The sequence below is a fragment of the Mobula hypostoma genome, chromosome 14 (genome assembly GCF_963921235.1).
Source record: "Mobula hypostoma chromosome 14, sMobHyp1.1, whole genome shotgun sequence".
NCBI classification, from domain to species: domain Eukaryota; kingdom Metazoa; phylum Chordata; class Chondrichthyes; order Myliobatiformes; family Myliobatidae; genus Mobula; species Mobula hypostoma.
Genome location: NC_086110.1, coordinates 52,895,580 through 52,919,610, shown reverse-complemented (window position 1 = coordinate 52,919,610; position 24,031 = coordinate 52,895,580). Strand labels below are relative to the sequence as shown.

Genomic DNA, 24,031 nt, shown 5'->3' with positions numbered 1-24,031 from the left:
CCGCTGTCTGAAATTTCGTCCTATCATCTGCCTGCCTTTCCTGACAGTCTGATTGTACTCTAGCTTTGCTTTTTTTACCATCCATTCTATTCTGAGTCCCTTCACATCGGTTCCCACCACCACCCCGCCCCCACCAAATTAGTTTAAAATCCTCCCCAGCAGCTCTAACAAACCTATCCCCGAGAATATTGGTTTCTCCCCACCCATGTTCAGGAGAAACCCATCACTTTTGTAAAGGTCATACCTCCCCCAGAAGAGATCCTAATGATCCAAGAACCTGAAGCCCTGCCCCCTGCACCAACTTCTCAGCCATGCATTAATCTGCCAAATCACCCTATTTCTACCCTTGTTGGCTTGTGGCACAGGCAGAAATCTGGAAATTACTACCCTAGAGGTCCTGCTTCTTAGTTTTCTGTCTGGCTCTCTAAATTCTCTTTTCAGGACCTCACTGCTTGAAAGGCATTTACCCATAGTCTCAAGCAAATTTCCTGCTGGCCTTTCTAAACGTAAATCCCAGAGTTAAGATTTAAATTCCTCAAAATAAGGGATCAATAAAGAAAAAGCTTGTGATTAAAAATTTCACATGATCTACATACTGGAAACATTTCAATGTCTGTTAATGGAATAAATAAGACTAGATTTGATCATGATGCCAAATATTTTGTTCCCTTTACAAATATTGCAGTAATTGTGGAAACAATTTACGATGCACCATCTCAAACTTCCTTCTGACACATACATTGTCAGAGTAGGTGAGCACTTGGGTGTTCTGTATGCCAAGCAGAGTACTCAAGGATAATAATAATTTTCCATAAAAGTAGGTGATGGAATTAGTTATGAGCAAGAACAAAAAGCCAACCAATCTTACAAGGCAGTACCAAGACACATGTGATAAATTCCTCTGAGCACTGAATGGCTTTTACACTTTTCAAATCACTATTAATGTTCCTACAACTCCATAAACGAATTTTGATTGAACTTTTAATTCTCAGTATTGTACTGCACTAAGTGGCACACATTCACATGGTTGTACATAAATTAACTTTGGAAGGAATGGATTAATTAGGAGTAGATACCAGCCAAGGTGGATACCAGGTGGAGGATGGTTGCATGAGCAGCTGGTGCAAATCCAAGTCCCGGTTATCTGACCACTGACTCTGCGCAAGCAGTCTCTGAAAAATATTGACAATGGCTGGGGTCACCTGCCTTGTAACGTCACTGCCCAGAAGGCAGCAATAATGGCAAATCAGTTCTGTAGGAAAAAGAATTGCCAAAAACAATCACGGTCATGAGATCACGATCACCTACGTCATATGACAGGGCACATAATGAGGATGATGATATTGTATTTTGAATCAGAGATACCAATCCAGAGAAGAAAGGGTTTACAGAATCATTACTAGAATAACCATAACCATATAACAATTACAGCACAGAAAAAGGCCATCCCGACCCTTCTAGTCCGTGCCGAACTCTTACCCTATCCTATTCCCACCGACCTGCACTCAGCCCATAACCCTCCATTCCTTTCCTGTCCATATATCTACCCAATTTAACTTTAAACGACAACATAGAACCTGCCTCAACCACTTCTGCTGGAAGCTCGTTCCACACAGCTACCACTCCTAATGAAAAATAAAAGGGACAAGCAAGCTCATGGTCACCATACACTCTACCATATTGCCTGTAATGAAAACATGGATTAAAGAAGGGAACAGTTCAGATCCATAGTTGTCATCAAGGTACCAATAACTAACACAATCTCTCTGGTGGCCCGCAGTGATCAAGAAGATAGCTGGCAAGATCCATAACCCCCCAGACAAAGAACAGGATGGATTCAGCAGCATATGGAAGATAATGAGTCCATTCAAATGGAGCAAACTTTGAACCAGACCAGCGATGAGTGAAGATTCTATGAAAGTCAGGCCTGGAATACATCAAAGGCAATATCTGCCCCAAAAGAGGGTGACTGGAAAAGATTTGCCATGTTTTCCTTTTGTATACAAGGCTTATTGACTCATGTTAAATTAAGATAAAAGTAATTCCTTACTTATTTTAACTCGACAGAAGATAGACAGGCAGCAACCACTCCCCATAGAAATTTGAATCCTTCTGCTCGTTAAAGTTTCAAACTGCTGTTTTGATTCATATCTGGCTTTGATAATAAACAAATCAAGAAAAAGTACATTTTTAACCTGGGCTTAAAAGGTATTCTGTAACATTTTACAGCTGGTTATCAACCACATGAAATTATATCCTGAAAGGAAAATGCATCATCAGTACTTACAGCAAAAGTGCTATGATAAGCTCCAAAGATCAGAGCAGCAGGAAGATTTTTTTTATTCCTCCCCCCCCCCCACCCCCAGCACTAAATAAGAAAATAATTTGCCTCTGGCTAATTAGCTGACTGTGGAACATGGTTCAGCCACAGTAGTGTCTGATTTACCTCCTTCTATTTACATTACTATCTATTTTGTGTAAAATTTTCTGCAGATCATATGGAATGATATCAAAGAGTTTCCTTCTGGAGAGGTTGAAAATAAACCATCCCTAATTTAAGACTTCTCCCCACAAAGTGGCAAGTTAATGAGCCAACAACTTCGATTCGTCATTAAATTAGCTATTTGGTAATGTGAAGCACTTTGATCTCATTACATGCATCATTTTAATTCCCCAAACTCCACAGTATTTCACGTCAAATGTTAGAGCAACCATTAACACAGTTGGATAAGGTACGTGCATTTTGAACTATTTTCTTATCCTCATTTAGGATAATCTTCTTACATCAGTTGTTTTAGGAGGCATGTCTTTCGCATTTCCATTTATAATTAGCAACCTGTATTGGTAGCAACAGGGTATATTTTAAGAAATATATACAAATCTTAAAAACTAACTATGGCACAGGCGGAGGCCATTTGGTCCATTGCGTCTATACCACAATGGATTATTTAGGTTAATCTGCTTTCTAGTTCTTCATCCATTTAGTAGGTCATGGAACTTCAAGAACTAAAACCTGTACTCTTAAGACTAGCAAGGTCTTCTGCTTCAGCTGTCTTCAACAGCTGGGTACCAGACCCTTACCATTCAGTGAAAACATTTTCTCCCTGCCCTCTGATCCTTCTACGAAAAAAATCTAGACCTTCCTGATCACCCTTGACAGACCTCAATTTTCCCTTCAATTCATTTGTTCCAAAGAAAACAATGACAGATTAGTAATCACCACAAGATTTCCTGTTCTGCCTATACGTATCCTTATAAATTTCCTCTGCATCTAGCACATCATACTGAAAAGATAATGGGTCAGATCTGTATAAGTTATGCCCTTCCTAATTTTAGAATGGCCTCCCTATTTCTGCTATTTTTAGTCCTTTCTGCATACGTGTTCTCCATTCCTAATATTTATCAATTTCTTCCAATTGTATCTATTCCGCCATTTAATCATAGCAGATTATATAACCACGTTCTTCCACCTACTCTCTGTAAACCTTTACACCCTTACAAATCCAAAACATATCAATCTCTGCCTTAAATACACCCAATGAGCTGGACTCCAAAGCCATCTGTGGCAATAAATTCCAGAGATTCTCCACCTTCTGGCTGAAGAAATACCTACTCATCTCAGTTCTGAAAAGGAACATCCATTGAATCTGAGATTGCGCCTACAAATCCTGGACATTCCTACTAATGGAAACCATTCTCTCCACACTCACTCTAGCTAGGCCTTTCAGTATCCATTAAGCGTCAATGAGATCTTCTCCTTTCATCCTATTTTGTATACAGACCCCAAGACATCAAATGCTCCTGCTACATTAAGCCTTTCATTCCTGGGATTATTCTTCTGAATCTCCTCTGGACCCACTCAAGGCCCAACCACCCTTACTTAAATACAGTGACCAAAACCATATCCTCCAAGGACTTGCTAGTCCATTTTACAATATAGACACTGGTCTGGGTACAGAATCTTTCCCCTCACCCCCTATCTAGTCTGTACAATGGTTCCTCACTCATAAGCAGCAAAAGGCAATATATTTCTTCAGCTGTTGAACACAATCTCTCCCTCCATTGCATGTGTTCAGAGCACATTCATGACGTGCTTGGCCAGCAAGTCTCACCAGATACATTACCCAGCATACCTCCAGACTATTTTTTTCTCTTGCCTCTCTGTGCCAACCGAACCAGCCCGCTATCTTCTTCTATTTTGGAGCTGTTTTCATTTCAACAACAGTGTCAATTTTTTGTAGCCAACTTCTTAAGCACTCGTGTTTTCAAATTTTAAATATCTCCAACTTTGTGCTATTAAGGAAGCTCTCTTTGAAAAATTACTACAAAGGAATTAGATTTGTGCAACCACAAATAGTGTACCAGTGCACCACTCAATTCCCTCTACCCCCACCCCCACCTTCATACAAGTATTTTGCACTTTAATGAAGGTTTGGAGAAAACTGCAACAAGCTGGACTATTTCCACAAACATGCAAGCTGGCCTTTGATCCTGGAACAGACTGGTATCCTGCCACAAAATATTAGTAGGGTAATACGCACTTCTTTTAGTTACATCCACAATCACTACCATTTTGCACAAGACAAGAATTCATATTTACAAGTTACACATGATTAAATGTCACCAGGTAACAGATGAGTACATCTGGTTTGCAACTTCATTTTTTTTTAAACAAGAGACTTGCTGTTTTTGGAGGATGTTCTTCATGAATTTGTGTAGAAATTCTAGTGGATGCTGACCCTCTTGCCTCCAACTAAGTTAATTTCTGAATTTCAACAGGTTTCCCCTTCAGGTAATGGGAAATATTTGCTGAAGAACTGCCAAGACAGTAAACTAAATTGGACACTACAGTAGCGTAACGATGCTATTACTGCTTGGGGCACACTGGAGTTCAGAGTTCAATTCCGGCACCATCTGTAAAGAGTCAGTACCTCCTCCCCATGGATTGCCTGGGATTTCCCCCCTACGTGTCAGGGGTCGAAGGACCTACTCCCCACTGCATCATTAAATAAATAAATGTCATTCCAGCACGAGACTAAATGAAAGAAAAACTCAGTTAATCTAATTTTATGGCATTAATCAAAAGCAATTATCCAACATTCCTTTCAGAATAAGAATACTAAAGATCAGTCTTGGCTTTCATTGATACATGTCAAAATTGATAGCTGTTTGATAGACACATGTCTTTTCCACATTAATCGTTCCTCTCCAACATCAGCCAGGCTGTCTTGATTTAATGCCCTTTCATTGTCTTTACATGTGTTTAAGATGACTAGGGTAGCTTATTCTAACATTTATTTGATCATATCCCTTACGACTTTGTTTAGCCATTCCTTAGACTCTGATCTGAGTTTGCCATCACAGCAATTTTTATTACTCACACCCACTGAGCAATATATTCTAACAAGTAGCTCTACGGGGAGAGAAAAATAGCATAATTCTGCAGTATCTCTGATGCTTTGGAGTTAGCCATGGTTTTGCTCCTGAATAAAAAACGTAAATATTAAAATTTAAAATCAGGTTACACTCATTACAGCCAACCTCCGGAAAAAAAAGGGCATGGCCTATTCCAAGCACCAGTTTTGCCAAACTACATGTGTAACGTATTACTGTTATATCAAATAAATCCTGATTGGCACAGTTGTAATGTAATCTACAAATCAGAATTTAGTTTCACAAGTAGCAGGTGGTAACTTTAAGAACATGATTAAGTAATCACACTTCAACCTCCCTCTCTAAACTCATGCTCACAGAAATTTATTGTTGCTTACGTACACCAAGATTTTGGCTTGCTCTGGCACTGCTGTACAAATTTAGGCTCACTTTATCCAAATTCATTCTCTTCTCCTGGAATTGTTATTACTTTATTAGAGCACTGATACAATCAATAAATAATTGGATAGGAAAAGACCATCTTCTTTTGGTCTAAACAGAAAGGTTAATATGTTGTTGTCACAGGCAAGAAAGCTCACCGACACTTCTGCTTATCAGAAGGCTAAAGAAATTCGACATGACCCTGTCAACTTTTATCAATGCATCATAGAAAGCAATCTGTCTGGATGCATTATGCCTTAGTATGGCAAGTGCTCGACACGTGGCTACAAGAAACTGCAGAGAGTTGTGGACATCATTCAGCACATCACAGGAACCAGCTTTCCCTCTGTGAACTCTCACTACACCTCTTGCTTCCTCAGTAAAAGAGCCAGCACAATCAAAGACTCCACATGCCCCAGACATTCTCCCTTCTCTCCTCTATAATCAGACTGACAATATAAAAGCCTGAAAACATGTAGCACCAGGCTCAGGGGTAGCTTCTATTCCACTTTTATCAGACTCTTGAACAAACCTTGTACAGTAAGACAGACTCAGCCTCATAATCCAGCTCGTCATTGTTTTGCACTTTATTGTTTATCTGTACCGCACTTTCTTGGTAGTTTTTACACTTCATTCACCATTTTCATTGTTTTACCTTATTCTAGCTCAATGTACTCTGTAATGATATGTAGTATGCAAGACAGACTTTACACAATACCTTGGTACATGTGACCATAACAAACCAATACAGCAGATTGATGCCCATATCTTTCTAATAATATAGAACCGGTGTTACTGTTCACAATAGAATGAAGTCATGCACTATTTTGCTACCTTGAAGGTCACATTACCAATTACAAAACTATGAGATAGGGCTTTCCTGCCTCGTGCAGTTCCTTAGCAGAATGACTGCTTTGTTTCGTCATGTGCTCTGAATTTTAGAAGATCCAACATTTCTTAACTCTGGAGCTTCTGAGAGAAAGAAGGGTAAAAAGCCACTTCTGCCTTCCCACTCAATTTTATTTGTGGCAATTCCAGTACATGGGGCAGGAGTAATGGGAAAACCTTAAGAGCACCTTACTCTTATTTAAATGGTATTAATAAACCAATATTTTTGTTCTGAACCTCATCACTGAAAGTAGTTTTTAATCAAACAATTGCAAAGTGCCATAGAAATACTTAACACAAACTTAATGCAATTTAAAAATGTTCAAGGTGACCAAGTGAAAATCCTTTATTGGATAGAATACTTTTAAGAGCACTGTACCTTTTAGACATCTTGCCAAAATGTTTTTACATGGGATAATCATAGTTTAATATCTTTGCAAACAGAAAACTTGGACTATTGGCAATATATAACATGACAGTGTATCTGCACAGTGCAAAAGAAAATGGTGATCTGTTCATCACAAAAGACAGAGTATTCAAAGAAACTTTGCAAGTGCATCACTTATTTATCACACACTTCATATGCAACAATGTCACCTGTCAAAGCTGCCTAGCTCCATAAATATCCATACCTGTGAAAATGCTGAATGCTGATCTTGTCATCCTTGCCCGAATGCGTCTGAAAATGCAGGGTTAACCTTAACTGCCAGCTGAAGTTTGAGTCAGAGACCTGGCAGACTTTAGATGATGAAACTCAAACTCTGAGGCAGCAGGGACACAGATTTTCCTTATGGGGAGCCATCTTTTTGCTTACTTCATTGGTCTGCTATTTGTGGCTCAAAAATGCCTTTGGAGCTCCATTCTTGCCATGTCCAGGCCAGTCTCTTTATTGCCTCATAACAACAGGCACCTGTGTAAAACAATACAGCTACTAAATCTAGAAATGCACCTTTATTGACCACTATCACAAAGCTTACTCGGGTTATTGTCCATACTGTGACACTATGTACAGGGCCCTAATTCATCCTATTAGTGAGGTAGAAAGAAAGACATGAGGCTGACAGGGGTCTCATTTGTCTCAAGAATATTGGCATTAAGGTGGTGGAGAGCATTGCAAGAAAAATTTAAACAGTTTTGTTCTCTTATTTCACCATTCAAAGTGAATTAAAATCCCTCTGGCATGCGCAAGATTTCCAGCTACACCGTTGTTCAAAATGCAATGGCTTTTTAATTCTATGTACCTTTTTAAGTTATGCAACTGTAGCTGCCGACAAAATGCAGTGATATGTCCTATACATGACTATGGTTAGGTTGAAGTGTTAATAAAGCTCTTAAACAAATATTCCAGCTCCACTTCATAGATTAGCTACAGATGTTCTTCTTTCAAGTTATCATTGCCTTCCTGACAGCTTGAACCGGTCTGGTTATTCTCCTTTGACCTCTCTCATTTCACTGGATAGTTTCCCCAACACCATTCTCTGTAAACTCTAGAGTTTAGCAGTTTCTGAGCTACTCAAACCACCCTGTCTGGCACCAACAATTATTCAAGGGTCAAAGTCACTTACAACATGTTTCTTTTCCATTCTGATCTTTAATCTGAACAACAACTGAAACTCAAACACAAGAAAATCTGCAGATGCTGGAAATCCAAGGCAAACACACAAAATGCTGGGGGATCTCAGCAGGTCAGGCAGCATCTATGAAGATGAATAAACAGTCATTTGCTTTGAAGCTGCCTGAGCAAATTAACCTGTTAGCTATGTCTGCATGCTTTTCTCTATTGAGTTGCTGCCATGTGGCTGGCTAATTTCATATTTGCATTAATGAGCAGTGGCCACTGAGCGTATGACTCCTAGCAAGGTGGCATAATGGCTGGCATAACACTATTACAGTGCCAGCAACTGGGGGTCAATTCTCACCACTATCAGTCAGGAATTTTTCTTTTTCTACCCATGACCATGTGGTGTGCTTCAGTGCTCCAATTTCCTCCCACATTCCAAAGAGGTTGGAGCTTTAGTAATTTGTGACCATGCTACGTTGACATCAGAAGCATGGTGACACTTGCGGGCTATCCACAGCACATCCTTGGTCTGTTTTGTTTGTTGACTCAAGCAGTGCATTTCACTGTATGCTTTGATGTACATGTGACAAGAAAAGCTAACCCTTACAATCTTTTACATGCTTTTCTCATTACCTTCAGGATGTTGGCTCCTTGCCCCCGTTGCTACAATTCCTTTGCTATTGGGCAGGATGCATGCTTGTGTCAAACTGGCCTAAACTCATGTACGATTTTGAATATTCAATATCAAAAGCCTGTCATTATGAAGCCTTATTTTCAATTACTGCATTGCCTTCTAGGTAGGTTCAGCCATAGATTTTAATTAGAAGTAGAAACATCAGGAAGAAACTAATAGCTGAAAAATTCTTCTGTTAATTCTATAAGTATTAACACATTGCCTCAACTGACCCAGCTGAAAGTAGCTAATATCATAACTGAACCTAGGGCCTTTGCAACTGTGGGTTATTATTATGTACATTCACCAAACTGTCTTCTTGCATGATGATGTAACAAATCAAACATTCAACCTTGGCAGAGAAATAAACAGACTGAATTTTAGAGAAATTGGTCAAATAAACATCCTTTCTAACATATTCAATAGAAGTCAACATTGACTGAGAAAGAGGTTGATTCAGCAGTTGGTGCAATGTTATGTGTTCTATAGCCTAATAAGTTGAATGTTTAGGGCTAATGAATCAACTACTTCTGGAATTTTACAAGGGAGTACATCTGTAATTGCTCATGCCTCAATGAAAAAGCATCACTGGCATTCAATAACAATAGATTTCACACAGTCCTGAAAGACCCAAGACAATGATTAATTCTCGTGCTGTCTAAAGAGTTTGCAAACAAAGAGTTAGGTCAGCAACCCCATCTTCAGGATGAAAGTCAGAGTACATTAAAATATATGTCAAAGAAACCGCGATCGTAATAGCTTCAGCATGACTGTTATTGATTCAGTAACTGAGATTAGTTCTGACACATTAAACCAGTCAGTGCCAGCTATGTTGTTACTTTTGTCACAAGTTCAAAAATAAAATAGAGACCACACCTGAGTATTTAAAAATGTAATTTACATCCAGGGGAGAATGGATTTTGTACTACTGAATATCTTAAAAGCATATTAACTACATATACACAAAAGCAGCCCTGCAAAATATCTCAAGGTAAGAAAAGGTTACGTCTAAGCTATTAGTAATATTTACCCTCCAGAAGAGATGACTTATGGTTTCCTTGCAAATGAAGAATTGCCACACAATAGAACATTAAGCAGGGTACTCATAAAAGTCCAGCAACCCACAGTGAAACAAAAAAGCCAATTAGTCATCCATTATTGGGATAATTGTGAAGCTTGAGTGCTGTAGACTAGCTGCTCTTGACCTTCTACCCTCTCCCTGTTGCTATGAGAATAAACGCTAGGAGAAGGCTTAATGAGGAGGAAATAGACTGAATATGATTAGGAGAACAAAGCAATAATTTATTGGAAGAGAGTTTATTTCTCTCATTCTTTTCCACTTTGGCACTTCACAATCAACTCACGTATATACTTATCACAAGATGACTTTATATCGCTCTGCTCTTTGGCCACACAAGCATGTTGGTTCAAATGAAATTAGAGTTTTGTAAAAATAAGTGGAATAGAAGACCTGGTTAGCTATAGAGAAAGGATGTTCAACACTGTATAAATGACAGCAATGGAATGTGGCTTGCATGCTGTACTTGTCCAATGGTGATCATGTTGAACTTTTAAATGAAATGGTAATATCTGATTTCACTTTATCACCCCTTCGCTGGGTTAAAGGGATCAGTTTCCCTCTGAATGCACTGACATGCGTGGCATAATTGGTGTTTGGTTTCTTCTCTTCCCATCTCTCTGATTTTATTTTACTGAGGTACAGTGAGGAATAGGCCCTTCTGGCCCTTCAAGCCACACTACCCAGTAACACCCGATTTAATCCTGGCCTAATCACGGGACAATATACAATGACCGATTAACCTACCAACCGGTACGTTTTAGGACTGACGGAGAAAACCAGAGCACTGCAGGAAATCCACATGGTCACAAAGAGAACATTCAAACTCCTTACAGGCAGTGGGTTTAACTCAGAACCCTCAGTTGGTGAGGGCCAACCATGGATGTGTGTCCTAGCTGACTACATATACACAAGCCAGTGCAATATGGTATGTGGTGGAAGTTGTTGCCCAAGTAGCAGGCTCCCGCTCTCCACACAGCTGATGAATCCAAAGAAACGGTAGAAACTGATACAATTTGGCACCAGCAGCGTCACAGAGTTTAACTCAAATCACATGGAACCTCAAGTGGTGTTCCTTCACTTAGCAATTCCAATGAGATTACACTCATTAACGTCCAGTGTGGTTACACTTGCATTTATCAGCACTGCTCATCATCCAAGGGCAGTGCTTTTACGTACAATGCATGAAAACCAACTTTAAAAATTCAACTCAGTGGCCACTTTTTCAGGCACCTCCAGTTCTCCCTGTGACCATGTGGGTTTCCACCAGTGCTTTGGTTTTCTCCACAGTCCAAAAACATACCTAATAAGGTGGCCACTGAGTGTATGTTGTTGGCTTTCTGCTGCTATAGCCCATCCACTTCAAGGTTCAGTGTGTTGTGCGTTCACAGATTCTCTTCTACATACCACTGAGCTTATTTGAGTTACTATCATCTTCCTGTCAGCTTGAACCAGTCCGGCCATCCTCTTCTGATCTCTCTCATTAACAAGGCACTTTTGCTCACTGGATTTTTTTTTGTTTGTTTGTTTGTGTTTTGCACCGTTCTCTGTAAATTATAGAGACTGTTGTGTATGAAAATAACTGAAGATTAAATAGTTTCTGAAATGCTCAAACCACCCCATCTGGCATCTACAATCATTTCACAGTCAAACTTACTTAGATCACATTTCTTCCTCATTTTCATGTTTGGTCTGAATAACAACCGATCTTCTTGACCATGTCTGCATGCTTGTGTGCATTAAGTTGCTGCCACATGATTGGCTGATTAGATATTTGCATTAATTAGCTGGTGTACTTAATAAAATGACGAGAATGTTTACTTCACATATTTCTAGTGAAGACCACTTATTCTGCAAGAAAGTTTGGAGTTTCACTTTTCACTGAAGTTCTCAATAACAAATCAATCTTTGTTCAGCTGACTTAAGACCATTGGCCAGGATATGTCCACACTGTTCTTTCCCTCCCACCATTGGAAAATACCGTAGGTAACATGTTGTTAGATAATCAGATAAAGTGTTAACTCACAATCTATGGATTTCCCAACAAGAAATTCAGACTACTTGCTTTTCAGAGATGTTAGAGTTTCTTTGAAACTCAAAATATTGACCATCCTTTGCCTCCACTGATGTTGACTGATCTGACATGTTCCTCCACTAGTTTTTCAGTAAATATACAGGGTTGTGTTTGTTATATAACGTTACCTGCATCTTAGCCAAAGACGACAACTCCTGTTACAGTAACAGCAAAATCAGTTCTCAATTAAAGCCCACCAGCAAAACTCAGGGGGTGTGTACCAGATGTGCTATTAATATTTACACTATATTTCTATTTAGTATTTATTCTTGGGCATTTATTTCCTATATAGCTTGTAAGTCTTTAAGAATCAGCCACATTCCCATATATCCATTCACACACAAAATGTTGGAAGAACTCAACAGGTCCCGCAGTATCTACGGAAAAGAATAAACAGTCGACATTTCAGGCCAAGACCTTTCTTCAGGACTGGGAAGGAGGAGGAAGATGACAGAATAAAAGGTGGGGAGAGGGGAAAGCAGCTACCTTGCCTCACCTGGAAGGACTGTTTGGGGCTCTGAATGGAGGTGAGGGAGGTGTATGGGCAGGTGTAGCACTTGGGCCGCTTGCCGGGATATGTGCCAGGAGGGAGATTAGTGAGGAGGGAAGAATGGACAAGGGAATCACAAAGGGAGTGATCCCTGCGAAAAGTGGTGGTTGTGGGGGGGTGGTGGGGAGGTAAAGATATGTTTGGTGGTAGGATCCCTTTGGAGATGGTGGAAGCTGCGGAGGATAACGTGTTGGATGTGGAGGCCGATGGGGTGGTAGATAAGGATGCTATCACCATTAAGGTGACAAGAAGACAGGTGTTGTGAGACAGGTCAAGGATTGACAGCTAACTGCAAAGACAGGGTTAAAAAGACATTTTCTCCACTTGAAATGGAGATATCCACTCACAGTCCTCAATGAGCAGGCATGTTGGTTAGGAAATAAGTAAAACAAAGTTTTGATTCATGGGGTCCATGAGGCCTTGAAGCATGATAATGTAAACCATAAAGGAATATGATATGGTAAGATAGCTTGTCTTTTGGAGACAAGTGAGCCTGGTTTGGTTAATAACATTACGTCTTGACTAAACATCTATCATTAAGAAAAATGACTAGTTTTAGAGTTATAGCTGACTGGTATATATAGTTTAGGAAAGTGCAGGCATTTTTGATTATATAAGTGTGAGTACTGGGCACATTTGTCGGACTTGGACCAGAATTGTGAGCAGTATCAAGGTACTGAGATTCTCCAAGTTAGTCGTCATAAAGTTGGAGTCCTTGAACGGTAGAAGGGAGTGATACTTGTTATATTAATTTTATTCTGTGTTTTAGACTTTTTGTTGATCTTTCATATCACATATTATACTTTAACAAAAAATCCTGTTGCAACTTTGAAGTGTTCTTTCTCTCTCATTGATTTGAATCCTCAAAAACCTGTTTATTTTCCATTACCATAACCATTCTTAAAAAAGGAAATTTATAAACCACCTGGGTCTCTCATGATAACCCAGCAGTACCATAGTCACCGTTGTTAGCAATAACTTTCAATTCCAAATTCATTTCAGAAATGGGATTCAATTTCAAAAGTAGCCATGTGGGTTTTGAACTCATGCACCAGTGTTCTAAATTGCTGGACCAGTGATTTAACCATCATAATTCACTCCTAACTAGGTCAGTTATTCTGACAAATTGTTAGGTTCACAATTTATTTTACATTGCAATCTCTGCAACACAAGACAATTTTATTTTTTACAAGAGTACACAGATCATTTTTCTGATTAATTCAACTTAAATTAAAATTCATTGACCCAAACAATATCAGTGCATTGAGGATACTTTGATTTTACTCAATTCACCTGATTTCAAACTTAATTCCTTCAGTTTCTTAAAAAAAAAATCAGGTCAATGCATTGAAGGGTTACCATTGCTTTTCAAAAGCATTAAAATACCTGGCAATCGTTTAGTACCCATCAGTACTGAGACCACACAATTTAAATCAGACATATGTGCATAATTTATGTACCTGACTGTCTCATATCTGTAGATAAAGCAGTGATTATTGAAATACAGCCAATTAATTTGTGGCAATAATGGTTAATCAATATAAGAGAAAAGTAGCTTTTACACAGTAGGCACATATATATAGCCAGGGTGCCTAAGACTTTTGTGCAGTACTGTAATGTTATGTATTGAACTGTACAGCGCCACCAAACAAAAAACAAATTTCATGACTTGTGAGTGATGTTATATAATATATATTCCATATTTTGAGTGAACCCAAATTTTAATCACTATATCAAGACGACAATTTTGATTAATTATTTTTGCATTATAATTTTGCTATTGCCACAATACATCAATGTTTCAGAACCAAACGAATGTTGGAAATTGGAAAAGAAACATCAAATGCCTGAAACTCTCAACAGATCAGGCAGCATCTCTAGAAAGAGGAACAGTTAACCATAAATTAAAGATACTTAGACATAAACATGGACCCTGTATTTCATATCAACCTGTTAACCTTCAAGCAATGCCATACAGGGACTTGAGTTAATACTTTTTTTTAATTACACAGTCCTGCCGAAGGGTCTCAGCCTGAAACGTCAACTGTATTCTTTTCCATCAATGCTGCCTGGCCTGCTGAGTTCCTCCAGTATTTTGTGTGTGTCGCTTAGATTTCCAGCATCTGCAGATTTTTCTCTTGTTTGTATGTGCTGTGTTTTGCCACTTGGCCCCATTTATGTTTTCTTGAATGATAATAAACTTGAACATCAGAAGCTACCAACTTTCTACAGATCTTTCTACTGAACTTCCTGCAGTACTAATTCAAGCATTTTCTGTTTTTATTTCATATTTCCAGCATCTGCAGTTTTTAACTGCAGTAGCTAAAGGATGGATGGACTAATATCAGCTGAGTTCACGGCTAATTGGTACCAACAAGCTCTTTGCCAAGCAGATCACAGATACAGAAAATGCCTCATCTGTAGAAAATTCAAGACCAGGAAAGATCAATTTGATTTTAATGTACGGCGCTAACATTGATGAATGCTAGTTTTTCTAAGCTTAGTAAAGCAAAAAGTAATGTGAAAAAAATGAGTTTGTGGACACTAATTGTCACTCCTTAAATAGGGAGCAATAACAAGACCATCTCCTCTATTTCAATCTGTTTTGGCTGACAGATGAGGTTGCCACTTATTTTACTACTTAAAGTCCAAAAAATGAATTAACTATTCAATCTCTTTTCCACAGCTGAATGACTATAGCGAAGATAAAGATAAATCAAGATCAAACATTTATATTTCTAATAATGTGAGACTATATTATCATCAGCCATCGTGGCAAGAAAACCATATCAGAAATTGTCACAGGCTGATGTTAAAGCATGTGGGCACGTGGCCAAGTGGTTAAGGCATTCGACTAGCGATCTGAAAGTTGTGAGTTCGAGCCCCAGCTGAGGCAGCATGTTGTGTCCTTGAGCAAGGCACTTAACCACACAGTGCTCTGCGACGACACTGGTGCCAAGCTATATCGGCCCTTGCCCTAACCTTGGACAACATCCGGGTCGTGGAGAGGGCAGACTTGCAGCATGGGCAACTGCCGGTCTTCCAAACGACCTTGCCCAGGCCTACACCCTGGAGAGTGAAGACTTTCCAGGCGCAGGTCCATGGTCTCGCAAGATTAATGGATACCTTTAGTTCATGTTAAAGAGCATCTTCACTATGCTGTGGATTTTGAAGTATTTCACATCTGAATATAGCTTGTTATATAACTTGTTCAGCTTTCAATGACAATGAGCAAAATTTGTATTGCAGTAACACACAGGAGAGAAATAGGGTGCCTATGAGCAGAAAATGTTTGTGGCGAAGGATGGAAATACAAAATAGCAATAGAAAAATACTAGAAAAACTCAGTAGGTCAGGTAATATCTGTGGTAAGGGACACTGAGTTCACATTTGTGTACATTGCAAAATGAGATGGAACAACTTGCAAATTTACTGCACGCAACAGTTTAATTCCTTTTTCAAAGCACAAGTTAAAAAGTATAGAGCAAATCTAATTGGCTATTCAGGGTCAAAGAGCGAGGGAACTGTCTGTAATCCAAAGTATCAGGCAGGACCCTTAGTAATGACACAGGTGTACTTGGTCCAACTCCACATCCTCCCAATTCCAACCCTGTTCTCAAAATCCTAAGCAAGAAACAATTAAAAGAATGAGAAAGATGAGATACCACATCTTTCATTAAGGTCAGTTAGAAACACAAATCCCTTAACAGGAAGATGTCAACAGTGTGCATCACTCCTAGTGATCCTTCCTCTAGGGATGACACTAGGTACTCAAATTCTCATGCAAACTATTATTATCAGCTTCGTGGGCTTGTCCCTCCTAACCACAGGGTTCAGAAGTAATTAGAGATATGCATTTTATGTCACTGTTGACAGAAACACACAAAATCTCATATACTAAGGAGATTCTGCAGATGCTGGAAATCCAATGCAACAAGCAAAATGCTGAAGGAACTCAGCAGGGCAAGCAACATTAATGGAGAGAAACACGTTTAATAGAACATAGAACATGGAATAGTACAGCACAGTACAAGCCCTTCGGCCCACAATGTTGTGCCGACCCTCAAACCCTGCCTCCCACATAAGCCCCCACCTTAAATTCCTCTATATACCTGTCTAGTAGTCTCTTAAACTTCATGAGTGTATCTGCCTCCACCACTGACTCAGGCAGTCCAGTCCATGCACCAACCACTCTCTGAGTAAAAAACCTTCCTCTAATATCCCCCTTGAACTTCCCACCCCTTACCTTAAAGCCATGTCCTCTTGTATTGAGCAGTGGTGCCCTGGGGAAGAGGCGCTGGCTATCTACTCTATCTATTCCTCTTAATATCTTGTACACCTCTATCATGTCTCCTCTCATCCTCCTTCTCTCCAAAGAGTAAAGCCCTAGCTCCCTTAATCTCTGATCATAATGCATACTCTCTAAACCAGGCAGCATCCTGGTAAATCTCCTCTGTACCCTTTCCGATGCTTCCACATCCTTCCTATAGTGTGTTGACCAGAACTGGACACAGTACTCCAAGTGTGGCCTAACCAGAGTTTTATAGAGCTGCATAATTACATCGCGATTCTTAAACTCTATCCCTCGACTTATGAAAACTAACACCACATAAGCTTTCTTAACTACCCTATCCACCTATGAGGCAACTTTCAGGGATCTGTGGACATGTACCCCCAGATCCCTCTGCTCCTCCACACTACCAAGTATCCTGCCATTTACTTTGTACTCTGCCTTGGAGTTTCTCCTTCCAATGTGTACCACCTCACACTTCTCCGGGTTGAACTCCAACTGCCACTTCTCAGCCCACTTCTGCATCCTATCAATGCTTCTCTGCAATCTTTGACAATCCTCTACACTATCCACAACACCACCAACCTTTGTATCATCTGAAAACTTGCCAACCCACCCTTCTATCCCCACATCCAGGTCGTTAATAAGAATCACGAAAAGTAGAGGTCACAGAACAGATCCTTGTGGGACACCACTAGTCACAATCCTCCAATCTGAATGTACTCCCTCCACCACCACCCTCTGCCTTCTGCAGGCAAGCCAATTCTGAATCCACCTGGCCAAACTTCCCTGGATCCCATGCCTTCTGACTTTCTGAATAAGCCTACTGTGTGGAACCTTGTCAAATGCCTTACTAAAATCCATATAGATCACATCCACTGCACTACCCTCATCTATGTGCCTGGTCACCTCCTCAAAGAACTCTATCAGGCTTGTTAGACATGATCTGCCCTTCACAAAGCCATGCTGACTGTCCCTGATCAGACCATGATTCTCTAAATGCCCAGAGATCCTATCGTTAAGAATCTTTACCAACAGCTTTCCCACCACAGACGTAAGGCTCACTGGTCTATAATTACCCGGACTATCCCTACTACCTTTTTTGAACAAGGGGACAACATTGGCCTCCCTCCAATCCTCCGGTACCATTCCCGTGGACAAGGAGGATATAAAGATCCTAGTCAGGGGCTCAGCAATCTCTTCCCTCGCCTTGTGGAGCAGCCTGGGGAATACTCTGTCAGGCCCCGGGGACTTATCCATCCTAATGTATTTTAACAACTCCAACACCTCCTCTCCCTTAATATCAACATGCTCCAGAACATCAACCTCACTCATATTGTCCTCACCATCATCAAGTTCCCTCTCATTGGTGAATACCGAAGAGAAGTATTCATTGAGGACCTTGCTCACTTCCACAGCCTCCAGGCACGTCTTCCCACCTTTATCTCGAATCGGTCCTACCTTCAATCCTGTCATCCTTTTTTCTTCACATAATTGAAGAATGCCTTGGGGTTTTCCTTTACCCTACTCGCCAAGGCCTCATGCCCCTTTCTTGCTCTTCTCAGCCCCTTCTTAAGCTCCTTTCTTGCTTCCCTATATTCCTCAATAGGCCCATCTGATCCCTGCTTCCTAAACCTCATGTATGCTGCCTTCTTCCACCTGACTAGATTTTCCACCTCACTTGTCACCCATGGTTCCTTCACCCTACCATTCTTTATCTTCCTCACTGGGACAAATTTATCCCTAACATCCTGCAAGAGATCTCTAAACATCGACCACATGTCCATAGTACATTTCCCTGCAAAAACATCATCCCAATTCACAACCGCATGTTCTAACCTTATAGCCTCATAATTTGCCCTTCCCCAATTAAAAATTTTCCTGTCCTCTCTGATTCTATCCTTTCCCATGATAATGCTAAAGGCCAGGGAGCGGAGGTCACTGTCCCCCAGATGTTCACCCACTGAGAGATCTGTGACCTGACCCGGTTCATTAACTAGTACTAGATCTAGTATGGCATTCCCCCTAGTCAGCCTGTCCACATATTGTGACAGGAATCCGTCCTGGACACACTTAACAAACTCTGCCCCACCTAACGCTTGGAACTAATCAGGTGCCAATCAATATTAGGGAAGTTAAAGTCACCCATGATAACAACCCTGTTATTTTTGCACCTTTCCAAAATCTGCCTCCCAATCCGCTCCTCTGTATCTCTGCTGCTACCAGGGGGCCTATAGAATACCCCCAACAGAGTAACTGCTCCCTTCCTGTTCCTGACTTCCACCCATACTGACTGAAAAGAGGACCCTGCTACATTACCCATCCTTTCTATAGCTGTAATAGTATCCCTAACCAGTAATGCCACCCCTCCTCCCCTTTTTCCGCCCTCTCTATCCATTTTAAAGCACTGAAATCCAGGAATGTTGAGAATCCATTCCTGACCTGGTGCCAGCCAAGTCTCTTTAATGGCCACTACATCATAATTCCATGTATGTATCCAAGCTCTCAGTTCATCACCTTTGTTCCTGATACTTCTTGCATTGAGGTACACACATTTCAGCCCTTCTACCTTACTGTCTTTACACCGTTTATTCTGCTTCTCTTTCCTCAAAGCCTCTCTATATGTTAGATCTGGCTTTACTCCATGCACTTCTTTCACTGCTCTATCGCTCTGGGTCCCATCCCCTTGTAAATTAGTTTAAACCCTCCCGAACCATGCCAGCGAACCTACCTGCAAGGATATTGCTCCCCCTCGAGTTCAGGTGCAACCCATCCAATCTGTACAGGTCCCACCTTCCCCAGAAGAGATCCCAGTGATCCAAAAATCCAAAACCCAGCTCCCTGCACCTACTGCTCAGCCACACATTCAACTGCCATCTCCTCCAGTTCTTACCATCACTGTCATGTAGCACTGGCAGCAATCCTGAGAACGCCACCCTTGAGGTCCTGTTCTTCAGCCTTCTGCCTAGTTCCCGAAACTCACACTTTAGGACCTCATCCCTCTTCCTGCCTACGTCGTTGGTCCCAACATGTATTACGACTTCTGGTTGCTTTCCTTCTCGTACCAGGATGTCGTGCACCTGGTCAGAGACATCCCGGACTCTGGCACCCGGGAGGCAACAAACAAGGTTTCAAAGACCCTTCTTGGAAAGGAAGGGAGAAGAGCCGGAACAAGAAGGTGGGAGCGGAGGGAGGGTGGTGGAGGGGAATGTGTATGAACCCCTATGATTCAATCCAGGCCACTATCTAGACTTAATACTCACCCAGAAGTATTTTCTGGATGTAGTGGACTGAGCAAAGCAATTCTTCCTCTCTCTCAAGGGGGACATAGCGGCTCCGTGGAGACAGAAGTTTTAGAGTAGCATTCAGGTTTAAATAACTAAAACTAAAAAAAAAAGTAGTAATGATTAAAATTATGTACAATAGCAAGTAGGCATTTAATCCATAAGGCGATGGACCATATTCATTTCAATATGATTATTATTTGTACACCAGCCCTCAAGGAGACTGAATGCAAATCACACCTGCATCCTTCTCCTCCACGGACTGTATTCTGGTTCCGAATTCAATTATGCCTGACCTTCAGGACATTATCAATGAACAAACACAGAAGAGCTAGCAATTCCCTTTGGAATTTCCAGTGCAAGTCAGCACGATTTGGTTCTAAAATATGGCTCATGTTGCAATTTTATTGATAAGTTAAGTGACTCTATGAGATATTAGTAAAGTAATGCTGATACAATGTACTTGTGTGAAGATATCTGGTAAAAGCCTTTATTATCATTTTAACCAATTTTGAAAAGTTCCTGTGGAAGCTTTTAGAATGTTGACATTTTCACTCATGCTAAAGTACTTCTAAACACATGACGGAGTTACTGTTGTTAGCTAATTAATTATCTTTTCACCCTGCCCTTCTTAATCCTATCACATTGTGAACACTTGATTCTATTTTTGGGCGACATTCTAACTTTTGAAGAGAATTATTGCTATTTTTGTTATTTGGAATAATGCAATATTTATTGGCACACACCCCTCCCCCACCAGTTTTAAAAGCTCAGTTTTGCTGTGCCCATATATAATGTATGCGACAGAATATGGCATCATCTTATTTTGCATATTATATTGGAGGTTTTTGAAGTGGTGTGTTACCTGTAGTGGCATTTTTTATATTCACAAATCATATGTATTCTAGATACAATTTTACAGAAGTAAGAGTAACATACATACTTTTATTTATCTTTTTCCCCCACTCAAATTATTAACAGCAATTCCACTTTCCCAGTTTCCAATTCCCCTAAAACAACTTGGTATATCTTAAGCATCCGTTAGTCTCATGAGACCATAGATTTGCGCCTTGGGAAGTTTCCAGGGCGCAGGCCTGAGCAAGATTGTATGGAAGACCAGCAGTTGCCCATGCTGCAAGTCTCCCCTCTCCACACCACAGACCTTGTCCAAGGGAAGGGCATTAGGACCCATACAACTCGGCACCGGTGTCGTCACAAAGCAATGTGTGGTTAAGTGCCTTGTTCAGGGACACAACACGCTGCCTCAGCCAAGGCTCAACCTGGCGACCTTCAGATCACTAGACGAATGCCTTAACCACTTGGCCACGTGCTCCTTTACTGATTTTCATAACTGAAAGTTACGCCAGTCTCTTTTGTCTTTATAATATTTTGTTAATGTACTCGAATACTGAAACCATTCACAATTACCAAACTATTGAATAGTTTCTAAATCTTTTGTACTGTACACCCCATCACAAATGGAACAACTTGAAACAGCATTCAGGTTGGCAACCTGCAATTCGGAACTGATCTATGCAGGAAAATAAGTTTTTTGGTTGGTTGAAAATAAGAAAGGGAACACTGTACACCAGATCAGCAACTTGTTCCTTTCAAATAGATCACATTCTTAGGTAAATAGGTCAGCAGTGGGACAGACGTAGCACTGTGACTCCACTGCATAACTACCTGCCACAATCATGCAACATATGGCTGGGTTATTGAGGATCAGCAAATAATCATCTGTGTCCTGACAGCTGGCACCTTCCCCTTGCAGCCGAAGTGCTAATCCATATGAAATGGTGGCATGGTGCACCCCAGATGTCAGCTTTTATTGCAGTCATCATAAGCAATACTGTACTCCCTTCAACAGCATTCAAGTGCAAAATGTTACTTGATCACTTGCCTTTGAATTTGTCCCTTCAACTTGGGATTAATTGAATACTTTCTTAATTCTCTCTCCAAACTTTGCTAATAGGCATAACTTTTTTTTTATGTTTTCCCAATTAAGTCATTTATATGCAATTCTTCTTAGCTACAAAAATTTGTCAGCATACAAACCTTAATCTATACCAGTAATTATCACGCTTCTGAGCCGACATCACAAAATTAAATGTTAACACATACTTTCAGTTCAGTGTATTTAAAGTCTTTATCAGCCTTTGTGGAAATCCTTGGCTGAAGGTCTGCAGTGCCCAGAGAGTTAACTGATTGATGAAGGAAACAACTAAGACTACTGGGAAGTAAATCTTGAGTGACTTCATAGATCCATAACCAATAGACTCAAAAGGTAAGTGCTCCAATATCCAATAGGAGCAGATTTGGCTATTTGGTCCATCGGGTCTGCTCCACCATTTCAAAGTGGCTGATACAATCTTCCTCTCAGCTCCAATCTCCGGCCTTCTCCCCGTATTCCTTCATTCCCTGACCAATTAAGAATCTATCAACCTCTGCCTTAAATATACATAAAAACTTGGTCTCCACAGCTACCTGTGGCAAAGAATTCCACAGGTTTACCACTCGCTGGCTAAAGAAATTCCTCCTCATCTCCATTCCAAAAGAATGCCTTTCTATTTTGAGGCTGTGTCCTCTGATCTTAGACTCTCCCACCACAGGAAACATCCTCTCCACATCGGGAATCATGCTCTCCATGCCCATTCTATCAAGGCTGTTCACCATTCAATAGGTTTCAATGAGGTCACCCCTCGTCCTTCTGAACTCAAGTGAATACAGGTCCAGAGCCAGCAAACACTCTTCATGGAGCAAACCATTCAATCCTGGTATCATTTCATGAATACCCTTTGAACCCTCTCTAATTTCTGCACATCCTTTCTAAAATATGCAGTCCAAAACTACTCAAAATACTTTGGGTGAGGCCTCATTGTGCTTTATGAAGTTTCAACATTATGTCCGTGCTTTTATATTTTAGTCCTCTTAAAGTAAATGCTAACATTGCATTTCTCTTCATCACCACAGATTCAACCTGCAAATTAACCTTTAGTGAATCCTACACAAGGACTCCCAAGTCCCTTTGCACCTCAGTTTTTTTGTATTTTCTCTCCATTTAGAAAATAGTCAACCCTTTCATTTCTTCTACCTAAGTGCATGACCACACACTTCCTGTCACTGTATTCCATCTGCCATTTCTTTGCCCATTCTCCTAATCTAGCTAAGCCCTTTGGCAGCCTACTTCCTCAAAATTCCCTGCCCCTCCACCTATCTTCATATCATCTGCAAACTTTGCAACAAAGCCATCAATTCCATCATCCTAATCACTGATATACAATGTAAAAAGAATCAATCCCAACAAAGAACCCTGTTGAACACCTCTGGTTATTGGCAGCCAATCAGAAAAGACTCCCTTTATTCCCACTCTTAGCCTCCTACCACTCAGCCACACTTTATCCATGCTAGAATATTTCCTGTAATACAACGGGCTTATAGCTTGTTATGAGCACCTTGTCAAAGGCCTTCTGAAACTCCAAGTACATAAAATCTACCAATTCTCCTTTGTCTATCCCAATTGTTATTTCTCCAAAGAATTCCAACAGATTTGTCAGGCAAGATTTTCCCTCGAGGAAACCACCCTGACTATGGCCTATTTTATCATGTGCCTCCAAGTACCTTGAGACCTCATCCTTAATAATGGACTCCAACATCTTCCCGACCACTGAGGTCAGACTATAACTATAACTGACCTATAGCTTCCTTTCTTCTGCCTCTCTCCCTTCCTGAAGAGTAGAGAGATATTTGTAATTTTCCAGTCTTCTGGAACCTTTCCAGGATCCTGTGATTCTTGAAAGATCATTCCTAATGCCTCC

General features: G+C 40.4%; 1 protein-coding gene across 3 annotated transcripts in view; it reads right to left on the bottom strand.

The window, feature by feature from the left end:
• cdh13 (cadherin 13, H-cadherin (heart)) overlaps positions 1-24,031 on the bottom strand; it is a 1,230,859-nt gene that overhangs the window by 1,120,085 nt on the left and 86,743 nt on the right. The window contains exon 1 of one of the 3 annotated variants that reach the window (XM_063067140.1): positions 20,193-20,273. The exons of the other annotated variants lie outside the window; for them this stretch is intronic. Within the exon in view, the coding sequence (XP_062923210.1) occupies positions 20,193-20,258 (66 nt within the window). The 5' untranslated portion in view covers positions 20,259-20,273. Of the gene's footprint in view, positions 1-20,192; positions 20,274-24,031 lie in introns of those variants that run through there. 3 annotated transcript variants of the gene reach the window in all.